This window comes from Spea bombifrons, chromosome 7 (assembly GCF_027358695.1).
Source record: "Spea bombifrons isolate aSpeBom1 chromosome 7, aSpeBom1.2.pri, whole genome shotgun sequence".
In the NCBI taxonomy this organism is placed as follows: Eukaryota; Metazoa; Chordata; class Amphibia; order Anura; family Pelobatidae; genus Spea; species Spea bombifrons.
In genome coordinates this window covers 5303292-5318441 of record NC_071093.1, presented here as the reverse complement: position 1 = coordinate 5318441, position 15150 = coordinate 5303292, and the positions used below count along the sequence as shown (strand labels likewise).

At 37.2% G+C, this 15150-nt stretch overlaps 1 protein-coding gene across 1 annotated transcript in view; it reads left to right on the top strand.

Moving 5' to 3' along the window:
* LRP1B (LDL receptor related protein 1B) overlaps positions 1-15150 on the top strand; it is a 557319-nt gene that overhangs the window by 161097 nt on the left and 381072 nt on the right. Inside the window, exon 3 of the mRNA XM_053471115.1 lies at positions 10680-10817. Coding sequence (XP_053327090.1) covers positions 10680-10817 — 138 coding nt within the window. The remainder of the gene's footprint in view (positions 1-10679; positions 10818-15150) is intronic.

The window sequence follows — 15150 nt, the reverse complement described above, 5'->3', positions numbered from 1 at the left end:
ATTGCAATCCCTGACATGCATTAGACCATGAGAAATGGCTACGACCGACTTTCACGCGCACTGGAATACGTAAATATGGAAAAGCATAAGAGCCAAAGTGTTATGATACTTCTTATATTAAGTACTTTCATCAAGACCGTAATTAACACTCCCATTGTTAAATTCATTATCGTTTTAGTCAAGCAGGGCTACCTATTAATTCGGGAAGGTTTTGTAGATATCTGGCCATTATAACAAGGGACACACAGCGGCCATGAAATGTGTGACACTAATTAGGTAAAAAACTTCAAATTACAAATAGGTTTTTCATAAGTAATGAAGAATGGGCAGCTAAGCAAATGGAACGTTCTCCTCTTTCGCTAACAGTCATAAACACGTCTTCCTATGCAATATTAAATCACCGCAGAATCCATTAACTGGGCTTATATGTCAATGCTTTCTGAAGGCGAGCACTATTAGCTGGGTCGCGCAAAAGAGGGAGTGAATATTTTATTTTTCTCCCGCAGAATACAAATTGGCGCTTAATTCCAAAAAAAAAAATAAAAATGAAGGAATATGCAATAATATATATATAATATATAAAGGAACAACTTGTTAAAAGATCAGGAAGCCATAATATTGATCAGGGCTGGACTGATCAGTGTATATTGATCAGCGGCCTTGGCAATGCCAGACGCTACTGAGTCACGTATGTGTGGCCACCAACTTGGTATGGAGGGCAGCAGGCTAAGTTTTGATACTCATGCAGCGTCCAGCCACGTGTAGGACCAGATCTGCCATTAGCCCACTGGGCAAGATGGTGTGCCCTGCCCGGTGTATCAGACGGCCGGTCCAGACCTAATATTGATACTTTAGAAATAGGGTCTTGTAGTGAATGGCCCAGGGGGCTTATTTCTTGTGCAAAATGTTCTCCCTTCTAACAGCTAACTTCATGGGGAAGAATAATTAGGCACATTGTGAAAACTGGGAAGCTAATTAAACTTGCCAGGATATGCATGGTTATTCTTGCTCGTTAAGCTATTTCTCCGGTTGTGTTAGGTTACTGCTCCCCTTTGGTGGTTTGGCTCCCTTTCAGGACAGATACTTAATTATTTTGCTAGTTATGCACTTTTTTTGCAACAAATCTCAGTCTCCATAAGATGAAACAGTCCTTTTAGTACAAACGTTTTTAAAGGGGAAAATATTTTTATCTTTAAGCATAACCCCAGGTCCGTATACAGAAATGTCGCTCGGCATTGACAGAAATCGTGGTTTCTCCCGATAACCTTCTATCTGCAGACCTGGAGGCCATCATTCTAATCATAATGTCATGTTTTTGGGGCAATTTCCCCTGGTCAAACACCACACTGAGCTGATGCTTTATGGCAATGCTAATAAAGTCACTTCCTCTATAGATTTTCAATATGTGTCCGACTGGGTGATTAAGACTGAGTCACTCTATTGTTTCCCACAGGCAGTATGATAAGGAGTAGGGGTGTTTGTCTAGCAGATTGGGGCTCAGATAACAGAGCGAGAACTCATACAAATGGCTGATATGTAGCTGCCTATGGGGCAAAAACTAAAACTTTCTTTAAAAAAAAGAAAGAAAAACAGTATTTTGGAAAATGTATTTTTAACCTGATTCCACTGCTACGATGACAGTTCCCCCTTTAAATCAGAATTCTTGGCGTGCTGAACATTTGTAGTTCTGATATAGACGTAATTATTATAATCATGCACGGCCTCTTTGAATAATTTCTTTTGCTTTGTATGATTAGTCATCCCACTATAAAAAGGATGGAGTTTTGAGTGGTTTTTTTCAATGCGTGTTTATCAAAAGCTTACACTAAATCTTTTTTCTGGGTGCGTAAGCAGGAAGTGACTATGATCTGATTTTAATGCACATTTAGGCAAATCAGATGCATTCTATTTCAGTGATAAAGGCATTTTTTGGGAATTTATTATATTTAAAGATATATATTGCGGTCCAGGAGGCCACTAAGGAGGTATGATTGGCACGGCCACATGGTTCTTCATATTTTTGTATTATCTATGCCTAACATAGGTGTTTTTTAATGGTATTCGCTGGGTATGCTGAATTCTTTATTTTGTGTAATTATTGGTCATTATTCTTCAAGCAGCAGCCCAGGAATATGAATGTGTACGTATTTTATGGCCTACTCCGCCTATTCATCCATGGGCTACCATGGACCAAACCTTAGACATTGCATTACCAAGAACCTCCTGATGTCTGATCTTCCTGTCATAAAACAATGCTGCCTAAACCAGTCAAAAACAAATGGCAACTTAGTAATAGGCAAGAGATCACTTAATTGGGAGGAATAATCACACAGAAACTGTTCCCACAAAGTTGGAAGCATTGTCCAAAATGTCTAGGTATGTCCCCTTCAGCATACCAAGAGATTTTGGACAGTGGTTTGCTTCCAACTTTTGGGGAAGACCCTTTTTTTATCCCAGCATGACTTTGTACAAGGCAAGGTCCATAAAGACATGGTTGGATGAGTTTGGTGTGGAAGAACTTGACCGGCCACACAGAGCCGCGACCTCAACCCCATCGAACACCAACTGGAACGGAGATTGCGACCCAGACCTTCTTGTCCAACATAAGTGCCTGACCTCACAGATGCTCTACTGTATGAAAGGACAAAAAAATTCCCACAGAAACTCTCCAAACCCTTTGCAGAAGAGTGGAAGCTGTTATAGCAGCAAAGGGGGGGGGCAACTTCCTATTAATGTCTATGTATTTAGAATGCGAGGTCTTCAAAGTCCCTGTTGGTGTAACGGTGAGGTGTCCCAATACTTTTGTCCATATAGAGTACCTGCATCTGAGATAGTTGCACCTGCCAGTGTGGTTGATTTCTTTTGTTGAATTGTAAGAGAGTAACAAGCTTTCTGAACACAATGCTAACAAGCTGATTACCTGCATTCTCACATCTAACACCAGCTAATTCCCTCGGCTTGTTATCTATAGCTGCTTTTAACTATCTTAAATTAACCATAAATTGTAAATGTGCAAACACAGAAAAAAAACTCTAATCAGAAGTAAATATGTGTCTCCGATACCAATTATCCAGCACAACGTAAATTGGTAGTGCTTTCAATGGATTGAGTGCTTTAAAAGTGAGCAGTTTAAGGTAAGAAAGGAAAAAAGAGACCATTCATTAACTGGTTTTTTTCTTGAATTTGTTTTGTATAATAAAAAAAAATACTTTGTATTATTATTGTATACAAGGAGGGAAGCTTATATCAAAAGAGGAGATATGTTAGAACAGGATGCCATAATCAAAAACTATGTCAGCGGTGTCCAACCTGCGGCCCTCCAGCTGCTGCAGGACTACATCTCCCATACTCCTCAGCCAGTCCATTAGCTGAAAGAGCATTATGGGAGATGTAGTTCTGCAGCGGCCGGAGGGCCGCAAGTTGGACACCCCTGAACTATGTAATGTAAGGAAGTTTTACGTTATTAAAAAGGGTAGTAGATAAGTGGAACAGCCTCTCAGCTGAAGTTCTAGATGTTTCTATAGTTAGGGAATTTAAACAATCATAGAATAGACATATGGCTCTTGAAACTAAGACGAGACCAACAACTGATTAAGGTTTGAGTCTTTACAGCAAGTAAAACGGGCAAACTAGACAGGACCCAATGGTTCTATCTATCTAAATTCTGGGTGTTGATGTTTAGGTGGCTAGTAGTCACTATTAAGGAATTGACAAATATTATTTTTCTGCTATTTGTTCTTTGGTTATAGTATCTACATACTCTACATCTATTAATATTTGTATAATTAGTTTTACCGCATTTAAAAGAAATAATACAGAAAAAAAATTCCAGTGATATTTATGATTTTACACATTTTCCCAGGGCTTCGGAGTCGCCCATTAAGGTGTCTGTAAGCGGCATTTAAAGATTTGTCGTCTCTCTCTCTGCTCCGTGCGTAAAAAGGAAACATCACCGTTATAATCATGTTTACGTTGTTTTAATTAAGACGGCTTCATTGCCTGCTAAGTGCCGTAGGTCTGCACCTTCCATGAGCTGCTCTCATTAACCGCACAAAGCACTTTTATTTATTTATTTTACCTTAAAGAAAGTCTTAACGAAGCCCTCGATGTCCTTGAGAAGATTGCTCCTTTCTAAAGAGGAAGCATCCAAACCACTATGAAAAAAGAACCACGAGAAAAGGCAATTGTGGCAATGTAGATATAGTTTTGCTCGGGGTAGACGTCACATAATTGTCTTTTGAGCTGGTTGCCATTCAACCTGTATTGGTTGCCGGCCTCCACTGAAGGTCATTTGTCAGAGGATTTAAAATAGAGGCTTTGTTTTTTGCTTTCCTCCCTGTGACAAATGTAACTATCCTTACATTGTACGTGTTTTCTTCTAGTGTCACGTCTTCTGACCTCCAAATGTGCTTCTAAATAGAAACGCATCGCGTTCCATTGTGTTTAGTACTATGTGACTCGGGGAAGTGGGCCCATTAAAAGGTTAAAACAAGCCTAACTGCCCACTAAAACGTATCATCGACAAGTTTGTCCCTATTTTACCCTTTTTAAGTAAACACTTTATTTATGACAAAGTTATGATAAAGTGACCCTGACATTCTAGGACCGGCGGCCACCAATTGATGTGAAGTGCCATGTTCTTATACTCTCCCATCGTAGTCGCCGATTGGGGGAATTATGGGGTACTATCAACTAGCGGCCAACTGGACAAACGTCTGGTGGTCCAGATACCATATGTCTTTACTTCTATCCATGACGAGTCGTGATGCCGGGGGTGGATCTTGGGAAGTAGAGTGTCACTCAAACTGAGATCGCTACTGTGCATGTGCGCAATTCCGAGCATGTGCAGTAAGGATTCCCTGGTGTCCCAAACACCAGAAAATCGGGTCGACAAGAATTATGGTTCTGAATCCTGATATCCCACCGAGCTCAACCTCTGTCTCTGAAAAGCAGTAGGAAGGTAGAGTATGGGATAGATTGGTGACATCAGGACTGTCCCATGCAAAGCGGGACAGCTGGGAAGTATGTAAACCCAGACTGATAAAGTGGAACACCTAGAGATAAAATATCTTCTACCATCAAAAATATACATTTTTGACACAACCAGTGCTGCTTTAAAAATATGCATTTTTCTCTTTTTCTCTTTCCAGAAGTTGCGAATGTCAAAGAAATGCATGAGCGTACACCTTAGCAACCATATTCACTCTAACTATAAATTATGATGCTATACATCAGCATAGTAACTGCATATTTGATGAGCCTTTTCTGATATAGATGAATTCAGAGCTGTTCTGGTGTTATTCCGAGCATGAAAATGAAATATAGTAAATCCACAAAGCTCTACCGGCATAAAGCAAGATCCATTGGTCTCCCTGCCAGTTATGTTCAAGGGCTCCCCTCTCCATCTCTGGATGAGTCACTGTGTCTCAGGACATATTGTGCATTAATTGGTAAAGAAGATACCATTACTGGCTAAATTATAATAGATTGCAAGCTTCCATGAATATTTATGACTCTTCTCCAGACATATTATAGGCATATTATATATGTCTGAAGAAGACACCTAGATAGTCTTGAAAGCTTGCACTCTATTATACTTCAGTTAATCTGGTAAAGGTGATACATTTATTGGCTATCTCTTTCTAATGCTAGCATGTTATAACTCTATACTGGTATTAATTATTTTACATTGGCAAAGTCTTTAGCTTCAGATGTAATACGTGGGGACCCCAATGCACTAAGTGACTCCCCATCTACTAATTGAGACTATGTCTACCTCTCCTTACTTATATCTCTTCCTACCTTCACGTCTTTCCTGTTTAAGATTCTCTCTCCCTCTCTCAGTCCTCTATCCGACGTTCCCTCTCCCTCTCCTATCACTCCTGCCTTTCTCTGCCTATCTGCCTCTCATTCCTCTCCCTGCCTGTCTGCCTCTTGCCCTCCCCTCTCTCACACACATATTGGGCTCTGATTGCTTTGTTTCACACTTTCATTTCCTTTAGGAAAATTATAACACCATGCAAAGGAAAATTAACTTTTCAAATGTGAGATTATTCCAAGAACAATTTCATGTCCTAAATACACGTAGAGATTGTCACAATTCTCTGCCGCTCCGGATGCTGGATAAATGTTATCCTCCATGAAAACCCTGACGGCAGAGTATGTGTTAAAGCAACAGTCATTCTAGCTTCTGTAAGTACCACTAAACAAGTAGGATTTCACTTTTATGGCCTCCCAGCACAAGCGGTAGAGGCTAATACGGTGAGATAATTTAAACATGCATGAGACAAGACCAAGGACTGATTGACGTTTGAGTCTTTACAGCAGAAAAAGACACAATGTGTAAGTTTCTACATTGGTTGCTCCCCCGACATGTAAAAACATCCACACTCTAACTCAATCTTACTGACAATCTCTCACTTTCACACTCTCATTCTACCACTCTCATTCATACACTCATACTCTCACCCTTGCTAACTCTCTTACACTCTTACAGTCTTAGTTGAAAAAAAGGAGAAAGGTAAAGAGGAGTGATCCCTGGGCAATGAAGTAATTAATTATGCAGCGTTTGCCAGATGTGGCCTCCAACCAGGGTCATCTAGTGATCTCCAGCCCAGTCCTCCTTTTAAAAACCAACCCTGGCCAGCATGATGCCCAAAAACGTTTTTTTTCTTCAGTTTCCCATTGCGATAATGATTTTATTTTACTTTTGTGGAAGATTCGGCATTAAAAAGATGAATGGGTGCTAATGACACTATAATTAATTTAAATATGCATTCAAATCTTCAAAATTATTTTTAATTTGATGTCAAATATAAAAGGATGCGGTAACTAGTTGTATTATTCTTTGTATCTTAAATCAGGTACATTAATTACAGCCATGAATCATCTTCAACAGATAATACAGCCATGAAAATATAGGTAATAACCCCCCAAAAATAACAAAATCCATATAAGATGGTCTGTTTGATCCAGCCCCAAAAAAAGGAATTATTTTGTGTGATCTGTGCTTGGAAGTAGGAACTGGGGAATAATAAATGTGAAAGATGGTAAGCAGGGAGGTGTCTCTTTATGTGTGTTCTGTAGGTATTGCTTTGTTTAATTATAGACACTGAACACTCTGAGATTGGCCTGGCAGGATATAATTTACACTTCAGTGCCGCAGTCACAAAATAAGTTATTACAATACACAGGCAAAAAGCCCCATCAGAGGAGAACAAGGTAGCACTCCCCTTTAATCTGGGATTTAACTCTTTATATACTCTATCTGAACACGCACCGAAGGTCGTAGCCACCAAATGTCACCATCGACCTGTTAATGTGAATGAGAGTGTGAGAGAGAGTGGGAGTGAGATGAGTGGCAACAAATTTTGTTTCTTAATAGAAAAAGCACTCAGAATTTAGTCGGAACCGAAAGCACTGAAAACGTTGTTTATTGTCTGAAAAGTAATGGCCCAGAAATTCGTCCGACTTGTTTTAGGTCCATGTGCACAAGTCTAGTAGATACGCTGGTGGCACCAAGGCAAACTATGTTTCCGATGCCTCTTCTATAAACATCCTTAATAACATAGGAGGCAACGTGACATCGGCACCGATCACATCTCACAGACCCAGGCATCTACAGGCAATCGCCCCCACGTGACCCATTATTATTATTATTGGGACCCATTGGGAGCTCTGTACAGAACTGTATCTAAAACATTGCAAGAAAGAAGAGCGTCTTGTAATGACCCAAAATCTTCAAATCAGGGCGGATAAGGAAGGAATCGTCCCTCTGCCATGCCCTTTGGTTCTTACAATATCCTTCTTGTAAGCAATGGCCCATGTTTGCAGAGAGAGAGAATGGATTCTGTTTTTGCTTTGGGTCTATGAGATGGGACAGGCTCCTAATTTGATTCTACTATTACTTTATTTGAGTTATTCATTTATCTGTCTCTCCATATAACTGTTTGTTTCTATATTCATCTACCTCTAGCTTCCCCAATGTCTTAATACAGAAAAAAAACCACTCCTCCACTCCCTTCTTCTATTGTTCTATAAAAAATAATCCATTTAATGAACACATCCTTTTGCATTAAACTCACATTTGCCTGATCCTGGTGTTTCCATAATTTATTTATAAATCGTTTTACCAGGAAGAATAAATTGAGATTATACTCTTTTTCAAGGGTGCCTTAGGTATGAAACTCAATATTACTTGAAGAATGACTTACAAGTTACAATTTATAATATCTACTAACAAAAGCCACACTGTATGCAATACAATTACGTGTAGCAGTTGAAATGCAATTATGTGATTTTGATATGAATCATTGGACGTTTTGAAAGCTTTTAAGTTTGTTGAGATATTGATGGAGTCAGCTTAGTACATTTCAGATATAAGGAACCTGGCTGATCTATTTGCAATCTTATTGTGTATTTGTTTAAAGAGGATGTCCCAGTACTGTATACATTGATGTAAGTCGGCGTTAGGAAAAATGGTTTTATTTCACTTTGTTCCAATAAGCGTCCTTTATCTGACGTGACCTGGAGGCCGCCATTGTTATAAGTCAAACACCACACTGAGCTGATGCTTTATGGCAATGCTAATGAAGTCCATTCCTCCATAGACTTTCATTTGTCGGGTGTCTGGATGGGTAATTAAGACTGAGTCATTCAATTGTTCACCGCAAGGCAGTCTGATAAGGAGCCAGGGTGTTCGTTTGCTAGTGGGTTAAGATAGCAGAGCGAGAATTAATGTTTGTAGTTGCCTAAATGATGAATCTCTTCTACACAGGATTCCGGCATAGGGCCACCTCTACTTCAGACTTGCCATGCCGCTACACTTCATTACTTCAAAATCATGACAGGGATTTACTAGAAATGTGATGCAATGTGATTGATTGGGGGAAGGGACATGATCCACTGCAAAGGGACACTTCAACCATCAGATGCACTTTAATGCATATAATAGCTGAGTGGCCCCTTTTCATTGTCATGCTATTCTCCTTGCAAACGCATGGGGTAAATTTAGCAAAATCGCCCCATATGCACTGCATTTTTCTCTACCCCCCCAGCTATTTGCAGTGCAGATAAATGTTCAATCAAACACATCTGCTGCCGCGTGTTATACTCACAACAAGTCAGCACCCACACTGGCCCAGAGAAGGCTCCTAGGGGGTGGGACTAAAGGGACACCTGTGCACATGTGCAGAAAGTATTCCTATTTATTTCAATTAAGTGAAACCTCAGACTATGAAGGGGGCATTCTTCTGAAACTCTGGAGCTGAAGCTTCTCCTTCATATATTAATTACAAAATACTTTCATATGAATTAGTTGTTCAGACAGCTGGAATGCCCCTTTAATAATTAAATTCCTTTATAATATGGTTGTTTTAAGTCAATGCTAGGGATGCATTGTTTTCACTTTCAGTAAATATTGCTTTGTGAAAAAAATAATTATTAATATATCATTTTCATCACTGAACATTAATGACCCATGAAAATGATATGAAAGTTTAAGTGCTCAGGGTCATTGTCAGTAATACATTTTTTTGAATGCGTATACAAATGTACTGTTTTATGTTTATATACCATTGTTTAAAACAGCATTTTAATACGTACAAAATAACACCGTGATTGTTATGTCCTTATAAGTTACATTGTATTCTACTTTTTAGAACATATATCGCATATATATATATATATATATATATACAAATAATTTTTTATCTGTTTTAATCTATAAACACACATACTTAGTAAATCCATTATAACTGCAAAATCCAGAAATGAGTTGCATTATTAAATTGTTGATATTTAATTTTTTAACTATTTTTTTATTCAGTATGTTGCATTAACATTTTTGCATTGTTAACTTAATTGTTTTTGATACATTCATTTTTTTATGTATATAAAAAAAAGGATGGTAAAAGCCACATACTCAGCACTGCGGCACTAAATTAGCAATTAGGGTTAAGACTCTATAAACCTACAGAATTACTGTCTTGGGGCATATAAAAGTACTTTGTATATTCTTAGTCATTAGTCTATTTACGTTGGCTATACACAGATTAAAACATTGACCTAGATTCCTTTTGTAGACAAAATTTACTTTAAATGAGGATGTGATTTCATGTTATTTTGTATTCATTATTTTTATTTTTTGTGTAAACATATGTATGGTTGTTATTTTTTTTAACAACATTCAATAAAACTTTAAGAGTTAGATTTATTGGAACAGGACTGGAGCACTGAAACTGCTTGTTTCCAAAAACCAGTAGAAACATTTTAATTAGCTTACTGACTTGTCTATGGTAGTACTTTTGCCTTGAAAAGTGCCATATCTTTTTAGGTTACATGGAATGAAAAATATTTATTATTTTTATTTATTTATGTATTTATTAATTTTAAAATTTATTAATTTTTTGTCGAAATTATTCGTTTTTTCCCCCAGAAAAGTTACAAAAATAGGTTCTGGATTGAAATATTCAAATTTTATGATGGATTTCTAAAAATGCATTAAGTATTGTAGAATTAGAAAGAGTCAAACATTGAGCCTCTGTAAATATATGTTAACATTCATTTTAAAATACAATCCTTTCTATTTTTGATTAAGCATTAAATTAAGAATTAAATAATAAAAAAGTTCAAATGTTATATTTAGCCTTTTCTTTCTTTTTTTTTCTCCCCTTTTTCAGGTCAAGAAAATATAATCTTCAAGTGTCCCACAAATCACATGGCATGCATTGGAACGAAAACATGTATCCATTTCTCCAAGCTTTGTAACAGCGTTTATGACTGTCCGGATGGATACGATGAAGGAGTCCATTGTCGAGGTAAGTTCAGTGGAGATGTTACATCATACATTTGTTTGTGATTAAATATTAATCTTGACGGAACCAGTGCAGGAGAGAAACAATGAATTTTGCCTTGATTGGCATAAATCCTCTGATCCTTTATCAGAGCTCCGTATGCTTTTTTTATTGTTTATAAAAAAAGATGATGTTTGTCTGATCTACAAGAAACTTCAGGTCTTTAGCGCTCCTAACATAGAGGTCTCTTGAACTTCTCCCTCATGCTAAAAGGGTTCTTTGGATTAAGAGTAAAGGCGAGTGAGTTGGCTTTGGTGGAGCATGAGCTATTTGGAGCCAAGGACCAAGTCAGGGCCGGCACATGAACCAAGTCAACTTATTCCATATGTGTTAAGAGAACCTTAGAAGAACACATGGTCTTGTTTTATAAGCTTTAGAAACAGATCTCGGATTTTCTTATCACAAAGTAAGAATGGTAAGAAAATGAGGCGGTTCAGAAGGCAACAAAAATTATTCCAGGACTCACATTATCACATTATGAGTTGGTGGTATCCACATTCATGAGTACTAAGAGTTGATACATTAGGCATAGCCTATAAAATTCTGCTTGTCTACGGAAAGACTAATGCCGATATGTAATATATTAGCATATAATATAACTAAATCCTCAGGTTCTCATCTAATAAAATATCATTACTCATCAACGCGGTTATGACTGACATTCTTTTAATTTGCCCAGCTGAAGAAGATGATTTACCATTTAACAACATCACATAATCCAGGGGCGTCCAACGTGCAGCCCTCCAGCTGCTGCAGGACTACATCTCCCATACTCCCCCTTAGCTGAGCATTATGGGAGATGTAGTCCTGCAGCAGCTGGAGGGCCGCACGTTGCACCCCCCTGACATAATCAGTGATGAGAAAGTATTTTTTAATGGCACTTTAGATCTAAAATCTAAAAGTTCTTTTTTTTATTTTTTAATGAAATTCGGTGCTACTTGTATTTCACAAGATCTTTCTCTTTCATTGTACCAAGATGATAATAAATATTCAAAGGTTTCGTTTGTTTTCATTTGTTTCGTTGGGGGTCTCTCCTTGTTTTCAGAGATTCTTAGGAATTATGCCAAATTGGTTAAAAGTGAACTTCATATGAATCTGAATGCAGAAGTGTAACAGACACTATTAAAACATTCAAGTTTTTGCTTTTGGATCTAAAGTTAAATAAAAGCAAATATATAAAGTATTCCTTCGGGAAACCGTGCAGAGTAACTAAACTGATAAAAATGATTGAAGGATTGGCATAGAAACAACTCGGGCAGACTCCCTGTATTAGAATTGCTCAAAGAGCCATGCAACATGATTGCTTTATACCAAATATATCCAAGATCAATACAATTAACTTGCAAAGGGACTTCTTATTCTATGAGCCAGGCAGTTAGCACCAGGTCATCAGCTATGATTAGTAGAAAGTACATTTCACCGGTAGTCATCCAATTGCCATTTACTTGTCAGGAAGAATTTTTTTTTCTCTCTTTCCACACCTAATTGGCAAGTATCGAACTAAAGACTTTGTTTGTCTTTCTGCACATAAATATAAACCTACTTTCAGTAAATGCACTTTTTCTAGACGTAATCTAGCAGACACCGAAGTATTATTGACCGTAAGAAAAACGACACCATTAACTCAAGTATTAATATCTAATGGGTAAGTAAGTAATATAAGAAAGCAAATATCTTACAGGGACGCGGTTGCCTTAACCCTTCGACGACGAGAGATTTCTCTAAAATGAAACTTCTTTTCTTCAATTTGCACACAATGAGTTTATTAAAGAGTTTCCAACAAATTGTGTTTCCAACATGTCATTGAGACACATCTCCACACTCTTACCGGTACATCCACACCTCATGTGGACTGGTTCTGGATTGAACCTTGCTGCCCCCCATCCATGCCCTTGCCATGCCGGACTAAATTTTACTGAAAATGAACATAAATTGGCACAATTGTTCACCTTAAACCAAATTCAATTTAAACAAAAGTTCTCATAATCAGTAGGTAAAAGTATCATTAAATTATTATAGAGTTATTAATTAGCAATTATTATTGAAATATCAGTGCAGTCGGACATTGTTGCTAGTCACCAAACACACAAATAGTGAAAAAATATTTGACATTTATACAAAACATTTTAACAAGTAAGGATAGAAAAAATGTATATTACATGATGAACAAATCTTGGATGGGTAACACGTTTTGTAATCTCAGTAGGTTGTTCAAATTATATGTTTCCTGCAACTAAGTTGCCATATTTTGATCACTCTCGCTGAGTTTCCCCGGCATCTGTAAGCAACGCAACAAACAAAAAATCTGCTTGAGTCTAAAGTAATTCTTTTTTTTAGTTAACACAAGAAAAAAACAGAAGATTTCCAGTAGCTTTTTTTTCCTAATTAGTCAACCACTAGTGGGGAAAAAACCTGAATTTTCAAAACATTTACATTTTGTCATCATGCCATGTCCTATGAAAACAATATTTCTATGTGTGCTATTTCAAGTGTCGGCTATTGAACACACAAGTCGACATCCATCCGAACATCGGCCATTTTGAATAAAAGGAATTATTTTGGTGAGAAACATCAAAGTGTTAAAGATCAATTCTACATAATTTGACTTCAGTCTGTGTCAACTTTATCATAATAAACTTCCAAATCATCCCTTCAATTGTTAAAATTAACTTTTATGTCTAATGAAACATTGCGGGGAGGGGTACAGAGAACAACAGATGGACAGACATGCATTTGGCTCTCGTATATGTAGAAAAACAAATAGAAAACTGCTGCGACTTTTGCTGAAATCATCCTTCCAGCGACTGATATTTGCTATAATCAGATGTAATTATTCCAGGCTTAATTAGCTGATATTGGCAACAAAAGCTATTTAGAGAGCTATGTGTTTGTGGGTTTTTTAATCTGTCTTTCGAAGAGTTAACCAGGTCATGCTATATAATATCTTAATTTAGTAACGCCACAAATGCAACGCATCCAGCTCAGTAATGACTCCAGCCATATGTTAAGTATAAAATTCCTGCCAAATCATGGCTATTGCAAACTCAAGTGTCAATGTATCTTCTTGCGCATTTTCTGCTTATATTTCACCGAGATTTTTTCTGTTTGGAGGAAACTACTGTTCAATTATTATAGAGTCTGAAATATGGAAGCAGTATATTTTAGGAAGTAATAACTGTATTATGCATCAATGCAAAGCTATTCAAGATGGCAATTGTATGACATATAGCACATAACGCAATGAGAAATACTATGAAGCCATTCTCGGTTCTAATAAAACCACTTCTGTTTGTACATACGCTTTTATCAGAAGTGATTTCTCAAAGCTACTCAAATTTGATCATGTGATCTGATAAATGATTACGTCCGTTTAAATGGGATACAGTAAACAAACATAAAAAAGGGCTTGTCTATTTAGTTGTAAAAGCCAGATATCGCGATTATTTAATATACTGACCGTGAGTCACAATACACAATAAGTTTTGAGCTTTATGTCACCAGCTGAAGTGCACATTAATAGCTTTGCATTGGCTACTAACATCTCGAGTAATTATAAGGAAAAGCTGGCAGTGCCCTATTTACCTTCCGAGTGTCCCCTGGGACAAAAAGTCACTTGATCTCCAAGAGCTTGTTTATTTTATATTTTTTAAGGTAATTCTTAGGTATAAATGGATGGGCAAAAAAAAAATTGGCAATATATTTGTCAGTTGAGCTTGAGCAGATAATGGTGTATATGTAGGGCTGAAGACATTCTCCTTTTGCCTTCAACAGTGTACTTGCATCTGCTTTAATTATTATTGTTATTATTATTATTATTATTATTATTATTATTATTTATTGATTTATATGGCACCATCATATTCCACAGCATTTTATTGAAACTTCTAACTTGTAGGCTGATAAGAAGGAACATAAATGTTAATACTGTTGGTCAACTGTACCCCCACGTTATGAAGTTACAAAGCTAGGGAGCTTCTTCTGCTTCTAGATGAAATACCTTTGAGGCATCCAAACTTGATTTTGAACATCAAGTGTGGATTGTGTAACATGCTCAAGGCACTTTCTTCATTCCTTACCAAAGTATTATCTTTCCTTCATGCCTCAAGGTTAGCTCTTTGGGTTTGTGGTACATAACTCCAGATTCACAACCATAAACATTCATTGGGTGGTCAAGAACATTTCAAAATACATCCAGGCAAACTCTGGTAGATGGATAGGTTACAAGGAAGACGGTAATATGATCATCGCTCAAGCATAAAAGATTAAACTTAAGCCGAAGTGGCAATGTGTTATGTTT